Raw genomic sequence first — 23734 nt, 5'->3', positions numbered from 1 at the left:
TTGAACATACATTTAACTTACCTATATACATACTAATTTTTACTTAGCAGAATGGGGAAAAGACCCGAACATAAGAATATAATGCATTTGGTCTTAGAAGAATGACAATAAATGAATTGAATTGAATATTCTAGTGCATGATATATTAATAAAGATATGAGAAACTATGAATATGATGACAACAGGGCAATGATGAAAAATGTGATAATGGAAATGATAGATGATGATGTGGTGATAATGTAATGGTGGTACAGAAACATTGTGTATATTTGCTTTAGTTTTAAATATAATTCGCAGCAAAAAAAAAATCAGATCAAATCAAAACAAAACCTACATTCACAGATTCCACATTCACAGATTGTAGTTTGACAGTAACATAGTTTTCAATCTGTAGCCTTAAAAGAATACAACGCTTTACATGACTTCTCATAATCTGGAAGTGTGTTCCATGAGTCTGGTCCATTATGTCTTATGAATTTTGCGCAATAATAACTTATATAGTATTCTTACTGACTGTATGTTTATTCATTGACTGCGATATAACACGTCACCACGATGGTGGACACGTTTCAAACTGTCGCATGATGATCTGGAAAGTACTTAAAAAACCGCTAGTATAGTTATAAGTAAAAACATTGCATGCGCCGTGTCGTTTTCACATTCCAATTAAGTGAATGACATTATTTAGTCATCTACTAAATTCCCAAAGAATACACATTGATGAGAATTTACCGTGAAGACGGGAAGAGAAGATACTGTCGGCAGACAAAAGACTAAAATCCATCAGAAAGAAGGTAAATTTCTCCGTCTGTTTATTTCGTAATTGCGTCTCCTGCAACAGCATGCCTAAGATATATCAAGATTTCACTATCGTCACGTCTATTCTTTTGTAATTCTAATCATGTTTCTCTTCGAATAAGCAGACACGTGTTCAACCCTATGACGGTCATATCTCTATACTGTATCAATGAATTAACAAAATCCAATGCGAGACGATTAAGACAAACATCGAACAAGACATGCGACGTCAAACTTCATAGCATTGCGGGAATATCGCGGGTTTTAATCGTGACGTATACAAAGTGTCAACTGTAGAAAAATGAACTTAGCGTGTGCACTAACATGATGAAGTCACCGCTTCATGCTCCTTGAGATCATTCTCAAATGTCTAACTTTTTCCTGTGTCTCTTTGGTACAGTGCATTATGTTTTATAATGGTGTATTAGGTTTGATAAGTTGCTTTTGGATTAAGATCTGAAATTGTGTTTGGTATATAATTAGAGGGAAATCATATAGATATAGAGTGTATGTACATGCACTTGCGCTGTAGACGATAATTATGATGTATAAAAAGCGCTGTGAAACAACTAAATAGTTCGTAAAAGCGATATCAAAATTTATTGTTTTGTATTGTAACCATCAAAACAGCTGTAATAATACCTTAAAGAGCGTAGTATCTTATAGTTTTATTCAAAACACCTGTTGATGTCACTGTTACTTTAATGCGGACAACCGTGCTTATTGATTATATACAAGTATATAATGACGATGATTATAATAACATGGTCTTCTTTATACAGGGTAACCACTCTGGTGTTGCCAATGCTATACCTTTAGGCCCTGCGATCCTTATTTTTCTCTCTCTCGAGTTGTTAGGTATCAATCTATACACCTGGGTCGAGAGGGGCATCATGGGTTAAAACATCTTGTCGCAGGACGTAGATACTTGACGGGATTAGAACTCGCAACATTCGATTGAAACTGAAGAATATTGTCCACAAGTGTCACATAATACCACGAGTGGTAATAAACTTACATTTTTCATCTCTGTCAGTCAACCATTTTTTACCACTGTGGATTTGCACCGATTCTTTACCAATTTCAAAATATAAGGAAAAAGGTACTTTAAAAAAATCTTTCGTTTTGATATTACAGACGAATTAAATATCTGGGACCAGAGAATAAACTCTTCAATTATGACTGAGCTCTGGTCAGCTAATATTGTACACGCATCAATACGCTATCCTTTCTCAAAATAAATGGTATTAAGAATACTGCCTGATGACTGATCACAAATCGAAATCTTTTACGAGGGCGTGTGCATAATATTTAGAAACCGGACAGAAGCATTATGACCAGTTGTTAGTCATCATTCCAATACTTCCCCGTTTATAATGATTACAGCATAATTATGTTCCATGGTAAGCTGTATTGAAGCCCATGATAATTTGCATTCGGTCTGCTGAAGCCACAATCAATTTGTTTATGTGAAAACGGATGATAAAATAATACCGCGATGTAGCATGAATTAAAAGTGAATATCCGTGTGCTTAAAATGCCGTAGATGTAGAACTGAATACTTTTTTTTAATCATAACTACAGAATACTTCCAAATTTCATCATCTTTTCTGTCCATGCTTTGACAGATCCTAAAACAAATGTTAGATGTAAGACACCCACTCAATAGAACAGAAATAACGTTCATAAAATGTTGAGGGATTATATTGGTGATATAGGCATAGAGATTATTCTCATGTTGGTTGCATTCAGCACAAAGTGTGCTGCGTTTTAAAAAGGTGACAACTTGCGTGGGTTTGTGGAGGTGACGTCTATGGATATTTCATCACTTCTTTTCTGGCAGAAAACATGAAAAGGGAAAGGTAAAAGGGAGGAGGACATGATCAAGATTATCGCCTCACTAATAAATTTGTCACTTAATCTACAGTTCTCAAGTCCCTTGACAATCAGACAAGGGGGACGAAGTGTTTGAGCTGGGGGTGGTGGAGGGCCCTTCAGTTGTATTCACGCCTATGCTTTCCCTCCATTTGGGAGCATGCCGCCGCACCCTTTGACGCCGTTTCAATCAACCTGGGACACAAGTGGGTCTAAATATCCACACGAGAGGGGATCTATCTTCGGCGGAGTGATGCGATAGATACCCCCTACTCACCCTCTGCAGGGATAGAGTTTAAAGATACTTTTTCTTCTTCCTTACGTTTGAACTGCATCATTAATGGCAGGTTTCGGGTAATTGTACATCAGTCTGTGTACAGCAAACACAAAGTGCCGGTGAACTTGCATTTTGTTTCAACTTGGTCCGTTGGTGAGATTCTCACGTCAATGTGGCAAAGTGAAAGATGTGAGTATTAAACAGTGTTAAACAGAGGATGATGGAAAGAGATAGGAGGATAGGATACCTTCGCGACTGAGGGAGAATATATAGTTGAAACTGAACTCAACATATATTTCCAACTCTTAGTGCTAGTTGTCATCTCTCCGTAATTCACGGCTGTTCACTGTGGAAATCTTGAAAGCAAAATGCATTTCCTACGTGTACGAAATTTATTCAAGAATCTTTCTGTGGACATTCTTAATCATGTTTTTTTTTTATACTTCAAGGCTTCGACTGATATATTTCTATAGACACACCTCTACCTCTACCTCTTCTGTTTCTGTGTGTATGTGTGTTTGTGTGTGTGTACGTGTGTGTGTTCGAAAATGTCAAAAACGATAAAAATCTGGCCAGGTTTATAGGTCTACTAATGAAATAGAAATAAGTATCTTTAACACCATTTCCCTGTTTAATATCAGTATGATTTCGGAAAAATAGGCCTACGTGTCTCACTATTAGTGAAGTAACACACAGACAAAATTTGTGTGTGTGTGTGTGTGCGTGTGTGTGTATCATGTTTCATTATTTGTCGACTGTCTTAGTCAGTAGCAACAAAAGCAAACTATCAGACACGACTGTCAGAAAAAAAAAACACACACACACATACACACGCACAGCCGGAAGTGCAGCGTTGCGCTGTAACATGGCAGCATTTTGGAGAGGATTACAATTCGTTCGCGAGGATGCGTTTCCGGACGATCGTGTTTGACATGTGGCTGAGACCTCCTAATTCGGCCCGCCTTAAACATGCTCTGCACACTGAGCTGACTGCAGGGCGACAAATTCGGATGATTGCAACTTTACTCGAAGCGTATGATTGCACAAATAATTATGACGTACACCGGAGGCGCCACGAGTGCACCTCGTATAGCTGTCATTCCGAGTCTTCATTCAATAATGCACGTCGGAGTCGGAAAAGTTGCTACATACACCTGATACGAAACGTCGTATTTCTGATGATATGTTATGCCAGCAGCTACATTGACCTCTCAATGGACTTCATACCTAGAGGCCATAATATTATCCTCATCTCGCTTAGACGGAGCGGACGTTAGCTGATGACTTACCAGTGATGACTGTTCACAAAGCAGCTATGCGTCGCCTTTTGGACGGAGGCAAAAAAAAAAACGCCTCTGTGTCAACACGAAAGATGAAGAGTCATGACAAGACAGTGATGACCGTGTCTTCTTCTTGATGCGCCGTCTCTTTTACTTTCTGTTGTCGCGCTTTCATTTCTGTTGACTTCATTTCCGTAGCAGCATTCGAATTAGGAGTGGTCGGAAATGAAGTCTCGGTCAAAGCGTCGCCAGGTAAAGACCATAAGAGACGTGATGAGGATAAACACGGAGGTATTTTCGGGTCCCCTTCTGTAATCACAAATGGTAAACTCCCCCTACCTCTTCTCCTGTATCGCTGTCAAATCTATGCCTTATGACCTGAAAGAAGCGAAATTTTGTCCGCTATGAAAAGTAAAGGATGCATTTTTTGTAATAAGATAGTAGTATTCTAAAAAGACATTACCGAATTGGATATTGATATACGCTTCATATAAATCAAGCTTTAATTTCACACACAAACAGCTAGAATGGATGTAATGTAGACGTGTGGATGTGTGACTATGAGTAATGACTTCCTCGAAAATCAGAATGTCTAAATGTTTTATGATCTGGACCAACACCAAGGATTTTGAGAATAAAGTCAGCCTGAGAGTTTATAGTAAAAACAAAAAAAAAAGCAAGAAATCATTATATGCCTGTCGCTTAAAGATACTTCTACTACTCACATGTAGAAATTTAGTGCGCAGATGTCTTTGTTATAGATAAGTGAATTTTAAATGAATTTCACCATCCTTACTTTGAGCGTTTGATCGATAGTTTTTATTATGCTTCCAGCTATAACCTGAAACTAATCAAGTTTGGTGAAATCAACCGACAACATAATATTTCGAAAATGGGGAAAATCAATCCGCATATCTCCTACAATCGTTTAAAATTGTGTCAGTATCAAATAGCTTTGAGTCCGCGAGTCGTTGGTTATGGAATATAACCGCTCTCGGTGTTGAGTTTTTGTCATTTCGTTTTTCTAATGACTCGTTTTAAGTCAAGAAGCGTTCCGTAACCTTAGCGTTTTAAACGTCTTGCCAAGAATAGCGCTTGGCCTGTGGGAGGCTTGGTGTAGAGTTGCTTGAGCAAGAAAATCTCTCAGTAGGTCGAATTTAGTGAGGTTTTGTCCCCGTGTCTATGACAGATTCAAAAATCTGATACCACGAGGTTGCTATAGAAGACGGAAACCCCCGGAAGAAATCGTTTGTTTGTTTGTTTGTTTTTGTGACTTCTCTGGGGTTTTTTTCTTCAGGTCCTTTAGATGGATTGATTTCGAGGCGCACCTAGTACTTCCGTAAGGCAGAGGAAAGAGAAATTTCCATAAGAATCATATTGATGTTACATTGTTCGCTCCAGGACGCGAATCAATGCTATTCTTATACCTGTCTGCATACCCTGAAAAGCTTTTCAGGGCCGCAGATCTTCATCAGAATTACCTTACAACAAGCACACGCTCACACTCACACACACACTGACGAGTGGAAACAAAAATCTAAAAGAAATAACGAGATAAGGTGGGAAAAAATAACTTCGTTGAAGATACATCAAACAGGCAGAGAGAAACAAGATCGGCGCTTGTATTTTGATTTGTATTCAAATCAACAAGACAAAAGTTTTATCGACTTAGAGCGAGAGAATACCGAAATAGCACCATCGACATCAACCCATAGGCGTATTTCTGAAGGAATAAATGACATCCATATCAATTACAAGATCATCACAATCGTGGAAAAAAACAACAACTTCACACCTCATATCGCTACATTATTCCATCAATTACGAATATACCAAAGTAACGATATATAACATGCGCCCTCATCAAATTTTCCCGGAGAATTCAAAACGGTCATGATTAGCGAGCTTTAGATCTGCGACGCGAACGCTAAGACGACGCTAATTTGGCCAAAAATTGTGTTCTGGACATGCGCCAGACAGATGGTTCCATTGTCCAACCCGGTAGGCTGCGTCGTCTTAGCGTTCGTGTTGCAGATCTAAAATTCGCTAATATTATATCTCAAGACCGAACATCCCTTCAGATTGTTGCTGATTTTTTAATGAGTCATCAGATGCATACCATCTCATTGAAGCAACATTGTCTTACATCCACACTTGTCAGAACTACCATTATCTTTCCTCTCACATTAGTACGAAATCTCGGTCCCGTCAAGCCCAAAACATCATCCCATCATACAATTTACATTACTGCGGGGGAAAGATATTATGGTAGATAAACGGTGGGCTGATATATGACATCAAGAGTTCATATCGTGTTAGTTTCCGCCACTGAGCAGAGCGTTTGACATCATGTTTTTGACCACAAAAAAAGCTTCAGTCTATCCCTGTGTCGTGTCATGTCCATTAAGATGATACTGATTTCACGTAATTGATATTTTTTCCAGAAGAGGCGATTTGTATTCGTGTGTCAATGACCTCAAAATAAGGTGTTAGATTCCTTCGTTGATTCATCATGATAAAATACTTGGTCACCGTCCGATTAACGTGTACACACAATCACACGCGCACGAACACCTGTAAAAACACGCGCGACAATTCAATGTGCAGAAAGGAGCATACATAAATCTGTCATTAATCGTGTCGTCGTTCAACGTCATTCCTTAAATGGGTACGTGAACGCGGGGAAATTGAACTGGCGGTATAAAAGCAGACACGCGGGCGGTTGGATTCATAACAGCTCTTTAGGGGAGGCAGGGCATAAACGATACATCAAACAAGCACGCAAGGATAAAGAACGGAGTTTTCACTTTGTGGAGGAGCGTAATAGAAAAGGAAGAAAACAAACTCGGAAAAAAATACGAAAAAGACTTGATATCGAGAGGGTTTCCATTAGACTAAAACGGGAGACGGAAAGACAAATCGTTAAGCATGATGCATGAGACGGCATGCGTAACCGAAACCATGTAGATATACCAGCGATTACTGGCCGGTAGCTTTTAACGGAGGGTGATCCCCTAAATCGTGATCCAATTTCCTCGGAAGACCGCCTTAGAAAAGTTATTTACACGCTGGTGGCGTTGCCCTGTAGAGCCGGCCAGCGAGAAAAGAGCATGGAAGGGGTACTACAGTCCCCCGGAAGACTTTATCTGCTCAAGCGGTCAATACTAACCAAGATGTTAGGAAGGTTGGGGGGGGGGGGGGGGGGGTGAAGGAGGAGTGCGGAAGTGCAAGGATTTTGTAGAAAAAGAAAAAGCGATGATGAGGAATTGAGGATGATAGTGAGGAGGATGGAGGAGAAGGCGAAGGAGGAAGAGCATTAGGAGGAGAAGATGAGAGGAGGAAGAATTGAAGTCTGAGGGAAAAGAAGACAATCGTGACCTTCTTGTGTGTGTGTGTGTATGTGTGTGAGTGAGTGTGTATGTATGTTTATCAAAAAGTGCTTAGCTATCTCAAATTTGAATCAAACAAGAGGAATTTTATAATCGAGTTTTATAATCCCTCCGATGCCAGAAATACCACACGTCGATCTTGACTTTAGGATTAATTATTTCTGCTGTCATCGCTGTTATCTTCAATTTTTTTTTTGACTTGCTACCTTCGTAAGTAGATTTATTTTGCTTCTCCATGATGGAGATGATATATATAGCTACCAATATTATTCGCTTTGACAAGACCAGTTTTCGCCAATTTCAATGTGGAGATATCGCTGAGTAGGACAGTGTATGGTAACACAAGTATAGCACATTTCACACCCAAATTGTCATGAAAACACTTTTTTTTTATAGTATGACTAGCGAACTGACAAACATCTTCATTTTATTAAAGATTTGATTAACCAAACATGAGGCATTAGAAAACAAAAGAGAACATGACCTGCATGAAGAAATTCAGGGATTTGGATGGCAAGCTGTCAAAACGAGATCATTTCACAATCTTTTAATGTTTTTATGATGAAAAATGAATTAGTGCAGTCTCTCTTTGACGTGTCTGACACGAAACTTGGGAGCATCAATTTTACCCTCGAGTGATCTGGATCTACAGTTAGACAATTTTTGATTGCCTTAGTCCATGTTCGCATTCATTCCCAGGGTACTACTCCGTAGGAATACAACATAATTATGTCATTCTGGTGCAAAGCTCATGTGCCTGTCTGTTGAACACATAAATGTGTGTGTGTGTGTGTGTGTGTGTGTGTGTGTGTGTGTGTGCATGCGGGCCGTTTGTGTTAACCTTTTATCCGCAAATGAATATGTGAAAAATAACCCTTAGAAAATTAATGTGACTTTCGCATTGTGGCAAACGCGTTGATGCTCCCTTGGTGTAAAAAACAACAACATAGCTTGAAGATGTACTATGTGTTTGAATGGATGTAATAGGGCTTGGTAAATTGCAAAATTGTCGCCCTGCATTCAGCATACCCACCAGGGTCACATCAATTTATCTTCTGTAACACGAGCTGTCTCGTTTAAATCACTGTATCCCAAAGGAACGACTTGTAATTGCAGCGCAACTGTAAAAGCTCTCGTTTTGGAGGATATACGCTTCATTTTGTCTTGTATTCTTTTACCGCTGCGGCATGAATAATGGATAGACGAGAATCTGGAGGAGGATTTGCATTATACTCGAATCATACAAAAGCACTAGTTTTCCACCCGTGCAAGTAAGTAGTTATGAATGCTTTCATTTAAGCAATCTTTGAAATATTGTATGCTCAAGGCTCAAGTTTTCTCCTCCAGCAAAGGATATACAGCTGTTACAAATCACCAGCACTTATATCCCACTGGCACTTCAATCGTTTTTTGCTGTTGTTGTTGTTGCGGGTCGTTTTGTGTGCGTGTGTGTGTGTTTTTATTTTCTAGTTAATTCTAGTCAACGCTTGAAAAGTAATCTGCGAATTCTTTACGTTTTATGAATAATTCTAGAGAAGATATCACCTGCACTACAGATGGATTGTCAGTGGGATAGAACATTAGGAATCAGAAATGCGTTAGTGCTTAGAATATAGCCAGTTTCACTGCACAAAACTTACTTTTGTTTCCACAACCGCAATCGACCACACAAGTGCCGTATGAAAAGGATAAAGATATAAAGATGACCCCTTCTCACCCCCACCTTCCTCCCCCAACTCCCCCCACCCCCCCCCCCCCCCAAAAAAAAGGAAGGTTGAGCGTCAAATGGCTGCGGGGAATCTGAACTTTCTCAAAATGACATAAATCCAATAAGCGTCAAGGAGTGCCGACCAACCTGAATCACACCCTTGTTTGCAACAAGTGCCATAGATAGCTACTTAGGGCCTCTGAGTTCTTCTTTTGAATATCTGGATTTCTCGATAGCTCATAACTGAATTCCAATGATTCTCGATATAGTGTCTCTTGAAAGTCTAATGCGATAGAAGGAAACCCTTTCTTCCGTACATCCTAAAACTACTCGAAGAGATTGGATACCCTTGGGGACACCAGAAGGCTTATAGGGTCTATCAAAGAAATACCTGTATCAGAGAGCATTTGTTCTTCTCTTTCTTTCTTTTTTTGTCTACTGAGGGGTTTCTGATATATATTCTTGATGGTGTTGACAATGAGAAGGTTTCGGGGAATCACTTCTTCACTCAGGTAAGGAATATCGGCTTCAAGGATTGATCAAAGTTACTCCGTGATCCAAAGGTTATGATCGAAGAGTCATTGTGCTTAATCATGAAATGCGTTATCATCCAGATTGATAGGCCAAAGAAGACGATGGCTATCAAAACACCAATGCCTTTTAACATCACGTCTCGTATTTCTAGCCATGATACTTATCATGATCTCGTTGGTGTGTAATGTAGGAAATCTGTCTTACACGTTGCCTTTTTTACTTCCTTGCTTGTAACTGATTTTCCTCGACCAAATTAAAAGGGAAAGGGTCGATGAAAAAGACATCAGCGTTATTTGCCTAGTCCTCAACGTGGAAGAGATTACTCCCTGAATTCACGCAGAGCTGCATATTCTACCGGATGGATGAATCGAATTCCACACACAGGATGCTTGCTATTGATTAATGGGCAGTCCAAGCTCCAAAGAATAGCTCCAGGCTCTGAAAAAGGGGTGAGGAGGAAAAGATTAATCTCACATTTAAGAGATTTGCACACTCTTTAACCAAATGTCCTTTTTCTCCCCCTTGATTCGTGCACTGGCAGCATTATCGACTGCAGTCCTTCCGTCGCTCATACTCCATAAAATGCGCGATGAAGCGCAATAAGTATTACTCAAGGAGACCGAGCAAGCGTGCTGTACACACTTGAAGACATCAAAAAAAAAAACACACACACAGCGAGACAGACAGACAGACAGATAGACAGACAACATACAGTCAGAGAGGGAAAGAAGGAAAGGGGTTGGACACACAAATTAAAAAAAAAAACATTTATTGTTCAAGTTCATTTTAACTTATAAAAACAAAAAAACTTTCTGCTCAAAGTTCCTGTCGTTTCCCGTGACGCTTACACCACTTGCAAAACTATCCATTGCTATTTCCTTTTTTAGCTTTACTGGAAAAAAAAAAATAATTTTGTCTGCAATGGTCAGAATTATGTGTTTCTTGTCGACGATTGAGTATGAGTAGCCAAATGTGAATAAAGGATGAGGTACACTGTCAATTTTGAAATGACTTCAGTTTGTCGAGAGTGCCTGAAGACACAAAATACGGAACAACTTAGATAAATATCTCTGAAGAAGATACTCTTTTCACTTGCTAATCTAAGGAAGTTGAAGTTTACATGAAATATTGGTCTTTCTGACATCAATGTCAAACATCGTAAGATTTGAAAATTATTGAAAAATTGAAAGAATGTCATTTCAATTGATATTTTCACTCGCGAGATACAGCTAAAAACATTACATTGTCAAGAAAGTCCAGGAATATATCTTGTCTGATGCGTATATGGGGAAAAAATACAAAGGTAATTGTAGCTGACATTTCCTGGCCTTTTTATCATTGAGAACGATTCACGAAACTGAGCGTGGGCGACTTCAATTTGCATTTTAATTCATAATTTCGAAATTGCAAAAGGACACACTGATTACTTTTTTTTTTTTCGGAAGTCCACGTAATTATGTATACAGCGAGTTACAGATTAGTGGCTCAACAGATGAAGTTCAGTCTTTGTTTTATTTCTTCACGTTGACCACACCAAAATCTTAGTGCTTTAGTATGGACAAAATCAAAGACAATGCAAAGATATTTCGTCAGAACGTGAAAATGAAAGTTTTTATTTGATGTCTATTCCTAACTGGTTTTATAACATCTAAATATAGTAAGTAACAACAGTATTGAGTCGAAAGGAACGGGTGTTCGGAGTCTAATTATCATCCCGCGGCACACAGTTATTTTTAAGCATCCACGTTATATTTTCCAGATCCGCCTTACAACCATGATACCGCTCTTGTCATAATTGTTAAAACATCGTCTCCGTTTAGCTAATTGTGGAGCGTGCATTCTGAAAACGCGGGCAGAAAATTAAAGTGTAGAATATTAAGTTTGGAATATTTGTAAGAACTTAGGCATTCAGATATAGCTTAATCTAAATTCTACATCTAGAGCAGTGAAGGCAGTGCTTATAGAACACGTTGTTGAACTTCGCGTACTATTCCACTACAAATAACATCCAATCTAAGAAGGTTGACTTCTTCTACCATACGAGCAGAGCATTCAACACGTCCAAACGCCAACATAACCCATTTCCAAGCGAATCACGTGCCTAATTGCCCTAACGACTCCATCATTTGGCGGCCCATAGCCTAACCGGGGACATTAAGACATAGCAAGGGTTGTACCGTCATCGCTCTAATAACTTTGTTGTCGTGATGCACCATATTAAAGCACCCTGCTCCCGCATCACAGCTCAATATCAACATGACACGCCTCTGATCCAAGCCACTATCCTCTCAGACGACAACTCTCGCACTGGTTTCAGGACAAATCCTAGGCTGAGCTCCACATTTACGAGTCCGAGAATAAATAAATCTATCCGAGAAGCGAAGTAGCAAGAACAAGCCATTACAGCATGGTACATTACGTTTCTAAAAAAGGTGAACTGTTGTTCTGATGATTATTACCGCTCTCCGGCTTCGGGTGCATTCCATCAATCATATTTTGACGTATGGAAAGCAATATATAACTAGAATACCAGATAGATAGATAGATAGATGGATGGATAGATAGATGATAGAATGTTACAAAATGAACAGTTGATGAATAGATGGCGGGAGAGAAGAACTACATGATTTAAATTCTTTCGACGGCTGTCTAATTATCAGGACACTAAAATAAATCTCAAGGAATGCCGTCTTCATTAAAATCCTAAAGATTGTATCGATCATAAGACACTTGCACTCTTAGCATCCAGACTTTTGCATAACAAGCATGACAAGTGCATGGTGAAGAAAACAAACAAACAAACAAAAAGTGGGTATATACTACTGCTCTGTTGCTGGAGGAGTTTGGTTTAGCTCCGTGCATCACGGCCTTTAAATTATAAGGTTCCTGATTCGAATCTCTTTTGCAGAGGCGATTGCACACTGAGAGAAGGCACTTAATCCTCATAGTCCATTAAGTCTTCGTAGGGAACTGAATGTCTTCGGTCACGTGGTTATTAGCTTATTACAAGCATTCTCGCTTCTTTTACGGTTACGTAAAACAAATCATTCAATTCGGCGCATGAAAAAAAAAGATATTTGATTTAGGAGTAACTTAATGTAATGAAATGAAAATATAGTCATGATAGTGTGGAAAGTCGAATAGTAGGGCATCTCAGTAGTCAATCTTATTTCAGTATTTCATTCCGTGTTGCTATGACATTATCGATCATTGGCATTTTTTATCATCTTGAATACTTTACTTATTTTCAAGTTTACGCGAATCTATTTTATGACATATGCACACCTTTGCTATTCCACATTACCGGAACCACCATGAATAACAAATACCTGTCATCTTGCCGTCGTGTGTGAAAATGTCTTGCGATAATTACAGAGATGAATTAACACAAGGACACAAAGAGTGGTAAATTAAAAGAAAGATGGTGAGATAGATGAATCGATAGACAGACAAACAGACAGATAGACAGATAGATCGATAGACAGACAGATAGATAAGGTAGCTAGATTGATGTCTATATCATTCATTATCATTTTATTTTATACGATTATTTACCAAGGCGATGTAAAGACTTTCAATATTAAGCTATGCATCATAGATTCCTTTTAACACTGCGTAGACAAAATGACTTGGAATGAAAGTATGAACGATGATATAACTCCAGGTTTTATCAAACACAATTAAGCTATACATCGGAGACAACAATGCGGGCAAATAGGCGAATAGTACACAAAAAGCATAATAATGCAAATGAGTGGACTGGCCACGACCGAAATTACCGATCCGTTGTTTTTCATTATATTTTCGGTAGGCTTTTTGGTTGATTTCTCCTGGGTTCTGGCAAGACTTGTCTCGTTGCCGGGCCCTCCTTTAGCCGCTTGCCTAAGGGCACATTTACCACAGGTCGAGCGACAATAACAATAATGGAATGGGTCATTTCTCGCCTTTAAATCACGAGGTATAAAGTTCTACAGTTTATTTTCACAGTTTTACCTCCATCATGTCCAAGGCGGTTATAGCGTTGCCGTAGTATGTTTGTGTTTCGTTTGGTGTGCTTTTTTTTAAAGAATACCATGTTATTGTGATCACTAATATAATTGTTATTTTCATCATCAATCGTCATTCTTTTAGCGATATTAGATCCTTTGTCGTAAAAGAAACAGGTGATTAATTTCTGGCGTTTTTTTATAGAAAGAAACACACATACACAAAAAAAAACACACTCAAACATATACAGAAATACAGGGGGCAATTTCAGTTTTCACTACTGTGAGGTAACGAGTAAGGTTTGAAATTATTGTCAATTCTGGAATGTCCAATTTTTTCTATTTGATAAGTGATGCGTGACAGGAGAGAGTTCTCTCTTTTATTTTGTAATAAATCGGTAAAGGTTTTTTTTTTTTGTCTCGGCTAATCTGGTATAATGGTATGTGTCTATCTTTTAATCACATTTTTTCTCAAATATTCATAACACATACGATTCGGCCCTGATATTCCGGTCATGAGAAAATTGTGCAGTCTTTCCGTATTTGTAGACGCATATATCAAGTTATGTTTTGTCAAACAACGCTAAAGGAATATGACTTGGGTGTCCTTTTTTCCCTCTCTGCTTTTATTTCTCTCATTCCATTCTCATGATTAGAGAATTCTTTGATGATTACGATATCGCATTACCCATTGCCAGCTCTACCGCCGTAAGGTTCTGGTAGCGTAATGCAAACTGCTATCGGCATACCACTCGAGTTATTATCACATTAAAGGCTAGTAAGCATCGATCTATTTCATTTTCTTCACAGCTACATGATGTTCCATGCTGTACACTGCGATGCGACAGTCGGCCGTTGAATTGTTGTTGAACGGCGATATTGACAGTAAACACACTACACGCTTATTTTACATCATGCCTTTATCTACGCCAGATATGAAACTGTTTTGTTTAATTGGAGAAGGTTTCGTGTGAATGCGTGCTGATTTTGCACTCTTATCCGTTAAATTTTGCATTCGACATCTTATGGTGTTCATTGACCGAACAATCCTTAAAAGATTGCTCAAAATGGATCAGGGCACATAACATAACAAAGAAAAAAATAACATGATAAAAAAAAAGGTTTCAGCAAAAATAATGTGAGAGAGAATCGCTGATAAAGAGGAAGCCACGAGAATAGAAAATTGCCTTTGCCCTTTAAAAAAAAATAGGGTTTTCAAGGATAATACTATCATGTTAAGTTTAATATCGTTAATGGAAGCTGTTTATACGACCACGTTCATATATTCATTAATCACGTTCGGTCTTTTTTTTTTCTTGTTCATTCCTTTTCTTTCTTTCTTTCTTTCTTTTTTTTTTTTGGCAACGTGCAAAAGATTGTAAAGAAGGGCAAAATATACAATCATCAAAATTGAGGGAAACTTATCAGACCACCGGCGATGTCTCACCAGAAATAGCGTCCAAAAATGACCAACATATTAATCCAGGGTGTGAGTGTGCGTTATATGTGTGTGTGTGACCGTGTGTGTCGCTGTCATTGACAGGCAGGTTCGTTCTTACAACAGAGTTGTCTTCCTCGTTTTCAAGTCAAATAAAAGAGAGTATATCCTATGGAGGCTCTACTATGACTTTCGAAATCACGGTAAACAAAGACATCAGCCATCCACTTACATGACAAGCAACAAGTTATCAGCATACGGACAAACAATCACACAAACACACACACACACACACACACACACGCGCACACACACACACACATATATATATATATATATATATATGCATTTGTATGGCTTTTAATTTGGTTGGCTTAGTGCGGGCAAAGGAAAAGGGAAAACAAAACGAAATTCTCATTGAAAAGCAAAAGCGCATTCGCCAGGCCAATTTTACAACACAAAAACATAAAAAGACGTCGGTAGAAAAAAAGAAGAAGAAGCGACCAGACAGGCACACAGAGAAGAGGTAGGCATGCTCTAAGATCCTATTTACTCTGCTTTTCAGGCGTAGCTGATGGGTTTTAATTAGACCTATAACATGCGCCTGGGGTAATATTTTGTTTCTGCGTCTACAACAAATAAGGCACGCACGAAGACGTCACAACCCTTAGCAAGAATTAAATGAGATGTTACAAAAAAGATCCTTCCGAAGAGGTTTTTTACTTTTTCCCACTGGTTCTGCTCTTTATTTCTGGCCTCTCATTCTCCTTTTTTGCTCTTTTGTCTATTTCCACTTTTCTTACATTCCCTTGCACTGTTTTCAATTTTTTTTTTCTATACCAAATGACATTTCTTCCTAGACAGCGTGTAACAAACAAATAGTTAATTTTCTTGCTTTTTTGAACTAGTGTCATTTCAGTTTCGCCGTGGTTTTAATTCATAATATCAAAATTAAATGTTATTTTTGTCTTGGAAATCACGAAATAAGTTATGTGCCTTCAGGAATAGAAATGGCGGTCCTTAACAATAAGTTTGATGTGCAAATGGAAACGAGATCCGCCATGTCCGCAATCAGTTCGCTGGTCATGGGCTCAATCGTGCATCTATGGTGAGCTTGTCTAACCATCATGCCTCAGATATTCAGAATAAAAGAGAGAGAAAGAGCAAAATTACAAATCAAGATCTTCACTCTGAGCATCGCCCCAACCCACAATTAATCTTCCATGCACTTTAGTTATCTCGTTAGTTTGCCAACCAAGAAAAAAGGTCGGAAGATGCTGAAGGCACGCGCGTTCACCCGTCAGCGTACGGGTCGGCATGCATCAATCAAAGGCAGAAAAGGCGAAGCAATGGCCGAAATATGAATGCGCTCCTTTTGATGCCAATGAACAAAAATACAGCTCGTAACTTTCTGACCAGGCCGTGACGACAACGGAAACACTTATCGAAGATGTCGTAGGAAGATTTGTTGTATTTTGTGTGCAATAAAACTCCAGTGGACTCTAAAACTCTTCATTTCACATCCTTTATCCTACAAAGAAGGAACTTGAATGGGAATAGATAGTGTAGGAAGTGGACTGCGAGTTAAGCACTGTGAAGTTAGATGAGAATGGCAAAGTGCCTTTCTACAACTTACTTGATTCTTACAAAATGTGCACAGTTCGTTGACTTCCTGTCCATAGGTCTCCTTTCCGAGGTAATAATGGAAAAAATCTACGCAATATCAAACAAATTTTATTTGCAGCTGACGCACATGCTTAGACTGCTATGTGTATCATTCATGAGTGTTAATGTCAAAGTCTAGACTTTAAAAAGGATTGGATGTTACATCTAACACACAGATTTGTGTTATTGTTGATTTGGTTTTATCTATAATTTCTTCATAAGCTGTTTGGTTAATTCGAAACAGTCATTGATCATGAATCTAGTCTGTAATACTCTGCCGCGCACGTTAATGTTTCATTTGGCTGACAGCTGCTCCCGCGGTTGATTTCCTTGCTTGAGATTTGTCATTGTCTACATTTTCTGCTGTTCCATGTTCATCCATTTACTGTCTCCATGTGCAATATCATGATTATCGTGGAATTTACTCTGCCCCCTTCAGTTTCTCACACTTGCATTCGTCTTGATAATTATGGATGCACCTGTTATAATCGTGATTATTTTTTTTTATTGATATATTGCATCTGTGAAATGCACATTGCCGTATCCACCAATATTTGAGCCCATTTTGGACATATCTTATTTTTTTATCCATTTTATATTGCTTTATGTCACCCTAGTTAGATTGGCAAAGTTTGATCAACATTAAAAACCAACTCAATCTATCCCCGGAGGTATTAAAATAGTGTGACGTCATGCTTTAAAGAAAAAAAAATATATATATGGCATTTTTCAATCACGAGAGTTCGGCTATGATTATTACACAATAGCTTAATCAACTATTAATCCCAATCACGTCATGTTTTCAGCGATGCTCGCTACCGCTTTTCTCTTCCTACCCCCTTTTTCCTTCCTCCGATATCTCATTCAGACATGACGACTTGCCAATGATTATGCACCAACAGCCGCACGCCCAATGATTGAGGTTTCGTTTCCCTCATTATTTTGGTGTTCCGCTAATATACGAGCAATCAACGTGCCATAAAAACGCGAAATTGTGAAATAATGAGGGACGGATTACGCTTGATAATATTCGACTGATGCAATGAAAATCACGGGCATAATGCCAAGGTCTTTCGTTAACTTCTGCATCCTCATTTCAATTGATGTACAGAAAGGGTACATTAAAAGGGGTATTGACAATTGTTCAGTTTGCTTTAGTATAATGACAGATGAAAAAAAAATGTCGCGCCCTTTATGAAAGCAGTGATAGAATTTATCTCTGGCTACCGCGTGATCATTGCTAAGGGTACATCAGCCGTCGAATGATATGTCGGCCGTCTTTATCGCCTATTTATTATTTGTATATCTACTTATTTATTGGCATTCTGTCACTCTATCAATAGGATTGTGTCTATGTCGTTGATAAAAGTTCCTAATGCCGGCTTTGATTTATTTCTATGATCACAACTACAGATGTAATTGTATTTGTCACAAAGCCATGAATTTCTTTGAGCCTCTAAAACCACCGCTGTCATTCATATCACAACGATTATTACGATCCAAAGGCTGTTACGGAAGAATGTTAAAATCAAAAGAAGTTGTGCTACCACAAATAATACTTTAAATTGTGCGCACTTGCCAATAACCAGTGAACTGCAGTCACAGGATGCTAAAATATTAGTCATACGATTTATTTACGAAGTCTCTACAAAGTACCCATTGTACACTATATATATTGTTTGCATCAAACATTAAATTTTGTTAAGTATAGTTCAGTGTAGGCGGTAGGCGTATAGATTGGAGGAATATTGAATAAAATATGTCAAAGAAAATATGTAAGGAATTAAATTCTGGTGTGATAGGTCTGTGAAGCACGTAATGGTTGTACTATATGAAAAGTGTAATTACAGATTTACATGTATACATTAATTGTGTTTAGTGAAATGTCTCCACCGTTTATAGATATGATCATTAAAAAATCTTCGTAAGTGCACGAAACGTATGATCTAAACACTGCAAGACTTCAAGAAATTATATTTAAGGGAAAAAATGATTCATGCAGATTATCTTGGCTCTCCTGTTTTAGTATTTTGGGGGCTCTTTAATCACATTGATAAGCTGCGCACAAAATATCTTTGATTTTAAATCTCTAAAGAGTTAGACATTTTGAAAATGAAATTACTAGCATCTTCTTGATTCATCTTTAATCGAGAGAGAGAGAAAAAAAAAGGAAAAAGCCACCTGTAAACAGCATAAAATGTGAACACCAAAATCAGGAGTTCAAAAGTTACATTCATTAATGTGTGTTTCATACAGATTCAAATCAACTGTTGCCATAGCACAAAAAATAATATGAAATGATCAGCATATAACCTAAAAAAAAAAAGCACACACACACGCACACACACACACACACACAATATTTGCGTTCGCATACTGTCTCATAATGCTACTTCTGACAGGAAAATGGCATCACGCCCATTATGAACTTTAAATCGTCTGCCTTGTATACATCGTTAATTCAATACTCTGGGGTTTTTTTGTCCCTTTGTGCACCTCTCTCTCTTTCTCTGTCTCTGTCTCTCTCTCTCTCTCTCTCTCGCTCTCTCTCTTTCTATCTCTCTCTCTCTTTTTCTTTCTCTCTTGTCCCTCATGATTCTTAAAGCCTTATAACTTAAACCTTATAACTTAATAACTTAAGTTATCAACCTCATAACTTAAACCCTAACGTTCAACCACATCTGAGGATGCGTGCACCATAGGGATTTTGTTCCGGAGGAAACTATTCCGCAGCAGTGCAGACAAATAATTTCTCTGTGCCGATAGAAATGTCCTAGAGGGTAAAACATTTCCTCGACAACTTTGGGAGGTTTTAGCACAACATTTCTGCTCCAATTCTTCAAATTCCGCTTCTTTCTTTTATCCAATGATCTTTTGCTGATTTTGGTTGACCACCAATGATTTGGGGGGAAGTTATGCAGAAAGTTGTACTTGGTAAAGGATGTGCCCCTGTATAATCAACCCGCACACACACAAACACACACACACGTTTATATGCATAAACATGTATGTATATGTAGATACAAGTGTCCAGATATTATTGTTACAGTTTCTTTATATTGCAGTAGTTACAGGGATCTAAAATTGTCTATCACCATGAAACGTGAGCTAAGACTGTTGTCGAATGTTTCTCATATTTGGAAATGCGAAGCAGTGATTTATTAGTGAACAATTTGGATGAAATGAATCTGTTGTGGTCGTTAGATTGTGAGTAATATAGCCATGCATTCGATTTTGAATCAAGTTTCCATGTTAGGAGCAGATTTTAGAAATGAAGGAACTTTTGTGAATTCATCGCTTCAAGAGAATTTCTGATCGAGAGCCCTGTAATCTGGATTCTTATTTCCGACCCCTTATTTGAAACTTCTTCTTTACAATTGTAATGTATTGGTTGCCTACATGGCGAGTGTTTTCCTTTCTTATATTTTTTTTTCAAGCAAGCTTACACATTCCCGATTGCAATTGATCATACAGAATGACTACAATTGAGGAGAAACTACGCGTTTCTGCTGGCAAAAACAAAACAAAACGAGACAAAACAAAAGAAAACAAACACAAAAACAAAACACAAACACAAAACTCTCAATTAATTCAATTCAATTCAATACTGACTGATGATTTCTGTTTGCTGGCGAGGATATGCACTCAAGTTCAGTGATCGCTGTTACCTCCTCGTGCAAAATGATAAACATTGCGCCAATACTCAATCTCCTCATCGTTTTGGTTTTCTTCCCTTCAGGTTGGCAACACATTATCATCTACTTTTGATAACAGGGCTAGGAAAGGGTAGATGAGCGACTAGACGGGCACAGAAAAGAAAAACGCCGCGGGACTACGAGAGGGGCCAGTCATGAAGGGCACGTTTCGCTTCTACCTTTGGGTTTGCATCGTCGCTTACGTAACATGGGGTGGTGGAGCACTTCCGGCAGTCCTTGGCAAAGAACTCGTCATGGATGACGTCGAAGAGCAAGGTAAGCCAAAGGCATGGTATCGTTTTGGTTGAGAGGGCGCTTTAGATTTTTGAAAATGAGAAACCAATTATGAAATATAAAAGAGCATTCAATTTTTAGGTGAGTTGAAGTTTATTTGATGAAATTTGATCGTAAAATGGATGAGATATTCAAAAACTAAGTTGTACTGAAAAGTAAGAGACTTTTGGTACTCGTGTTGATGACAACTTGTCACCTCACATTTTCATATTTGTCTTGCCAGAGTGCATGGAAATGTGTATCCTTTCTTTTGCTTTACCTTCAAGACACAGGGGGTCCTGTTTCGGTGACGTTAATGAAGTTTCGTAAGGCCGGTTGTTTCTTTACTCTGCCATGAGCATATCCCAAGAGTATAATCAAGTAAACTTCTGCAGTTTATATCTCGCGTGAATGATAATGAGTGATCGTCGTGTGGATGCCAAAAATACTTGTCACTGATGTATTTCGAGGAATCCTTGAAGTCTCTTTCATTGCACTGTAGAGCCTCCGTCCACAGGGGGGTATATTACACTCGCTCAGCTACAGATTTGACAATAGCTGGTGATCGATCTTTATTTTGTTGTTGTTGTTTGTCACACTGTGACATTTCACAACAAACACACAAACAGGAAATTAAACTTTGCTAGAGCGAATACATTTTGAAATAAGGAGAGATTACGTTTCATTGTGGTAAATGGACGAGAAATTTTCGATGAAGATATTGACATGACGCGCCAACAAGTGCCGACGGCATTCCAAAGGCACTTTGTAAGAACATAAGAACCAGGAAATACTTCCTTCCGCCTTTACATTTCTCTTGCTATTAATCTTTTTTGAGATATCTGGACAATCTTTAAAACTTCTTTTATTCTTTCAATAGACGTATATTGTAATGACTGAAGGGTGAAACTGAGACGTGCGTTGATAAACAGTGAAAAGCGTTGTCTCTACTCTGTACGCCCTGTTCTCTCCTACAGACCTGGCGGAATGGGTTCAGGGGCAAGAGACGCCATTGAGAAATCAATTCTGGGAGGAGGAGGAGGAGGAGGAAGAAGGGGAGGAGGATGCCATGTCGCCGGAGTCTGACAAACGCCAGTATCCTGGCGGTAAGCGGCAATACCCTGGCGGTAAGCGGCAATACCCTGGCGGTAAGCGGCAATACCCTGGCGGCAAGCGGCAATACCCTGGCGGTAAGCGGCAATACCCGGGGGGCAAGAGACAGTACCCGGGGGGCAAACGCTCCCAGTACCTGGAGGCTAAGCGCCAGTTTGTTGGCGGTGAGCCCATACCTTCACCGGAGTTGCGGCAGTACCCCGGCGGCAAGCGACAATACCCCGGAGGTAAACGGCAGTACCCTGGAGGAAAGCGCCAGTACCCTGGTGGTAAGCGCCAGTATCCCGGCGGCAAGAGGCAATACCCTGGCGGAAAGCGATCGGAAAGTGATCAGGATATGCTGCCGATGGAAATCCGACAGTACCCCGGCGGCAAACGACAGTATCCTGGCGGCAAGCGGCAATATCCTGGCGGCAAGCGGCAATTTCCCGGCGGCAAGCGGCAATTTGTTGGCGGTGAGCCCTCAGAGCAGGTGTCATCCATCAGCAAACGGTTTGCTCCCGAAGAGGATGACATGATGGATTTCTCAAAGCTTGCCCAGATGTACACACTGAATAATGACATTCTACTTAATGAACAAGACCGCGAGCTCGAAGATCTCCTAGATGACATACTAGTAGATACCAGGCCAGAGTTTGATCTAGAGAGGGCCAGGGATTTGTTACTCGAAAACGCCAACGCTGACGATGCTTTGGCGCTAGATCTGTCTGCTGTCCTGCAAGATCGAGAAGGGATGGATGATTGGTAGCACAAGTCCTTAACTGGTTTCAAAAATGGGTTAATCAAACTGCTTTCTGTGGAATATTTTCGAAAAAGTCTTTAAAGATTCACAAAGAAAAAAAGAGATGAACGTATTGTTGAATTCGTTGAATTTACTTATGCCTTTCTCAGTGAGTCATAAACGTTATTTAGTTAATTACGCAGGCAGTAAATCGTATAACGATATTTATTATCACTCAGTACTTTGTATATCATCTTACATCAATGTGGGGAATGCATTCAGACATCAATTCTCAACGTCATAGCGTTTCCCGGCAGTGTAATCGAAACAAAATTATTTCTGCAAGTCAACTAGTCGTGAAGACGAGTAAATGAATTTCAAAGACGCAGTAACTAACGTAGAAAATGACACTTTTATATGTACATAAACGACTAGTAGTCTAGTTAATGGCAGATATTGCGCTTTGACACATGGTTCGAGATACCTGGGCCAGAGTCAGAAGATATAGCTTCGTCTTTTAAGTATTCAAAATCTTTTCGTAAATCAAAAATTGAAACTTTAGAATTCTACTGTCGACAATCTGTGAATACCTTCAATTATTACTTGGCAAGGCTAGGGTTATTGAAGCACTAGGGCCTATATGTACATATAAGAAGCATCGTTATGACCGTAAGAAAACAGTGCGTACAATGTAAATGTCCAGAGGATATCGGTTTTAGGGGTTTTAGTTTTGCGTTATTTCGCTTGCTTTTCTTTATCTAGTGATCAATCCTCGTGTAGAAAAATCCGCCCTCTGTTGTTCAAATCCGTCCTATAAATATGCAGCATTCCATCACGAACGTGAGAAGACGAATTACGGCTTTGAATACGTGTGCAGAACCGAACGGATAATTTCAACGTTGATTGGGACCACATAATCATACGGACATCACTGTGAAAAATATCAATAGATGTATATCTAAATCGGCAACACCGATCAATG

The 23734-nt window shown here is 39.0% G+C and overlaps 1 protein-coding gene across 1 annotated transcript; it reads left to right on the top strand.

Annotated features, from left to right (window-relative positions):
* Nucleotides 1-20800: 20800 nt before the first annotated feature.
* Nucleotides 20801-22779, top strand: LOC139732459 (uncharacterized). The gene is made up of 2 exons (XM_071643322.1): nt 20801-20921; nt 21896-22779. Exons 1-2 carry the CDS (start codon nt 20801-20803, stop codon nt 22777-22779), a joined length of 1005 nt encoding a protein of 334 aa, XP_071499423.1.
* The last annotated feature ends 955 nt before the right edge of the window (nt 22780-23734 follow it).

Source organism: Diadema antillarum, unplaced genomic scaffold (genome assembly GCF_040938485.1).
Source record: "Diadema antillarum isolate AM-2024a unplaced genomic scaffold, OU_Dant_1.0 seq00000423_RagTag, whole genome shotgun sequence".
NCBI lineage: Eukaryota > Metazoa > Echinodermata > Echinoidea > Diadematoida > Diadematidae > Diadema > Diadema antillarum.
This window is presented reverse-complemented; position numbering and strand designations above follow the sequence as displayed.

Bases quoted from the DNA above. Each gene is read 5' to 3' on its own strand.
- LOC139732459 (XM_071643322.1), top strand. From the start codon at position 20,801: ATGAAGGGCACGTTTCGCTTCTACCTTTGGGTTTGCATCGTCGCTTAC. The intron at 20,922-21,895 runs GTAAGCCAAAGG...TCTCTCCTACAG, and splicing joins GGATGACGTCGAAGAGCAAG to ACCTGGCGGAATGGGTTCAG.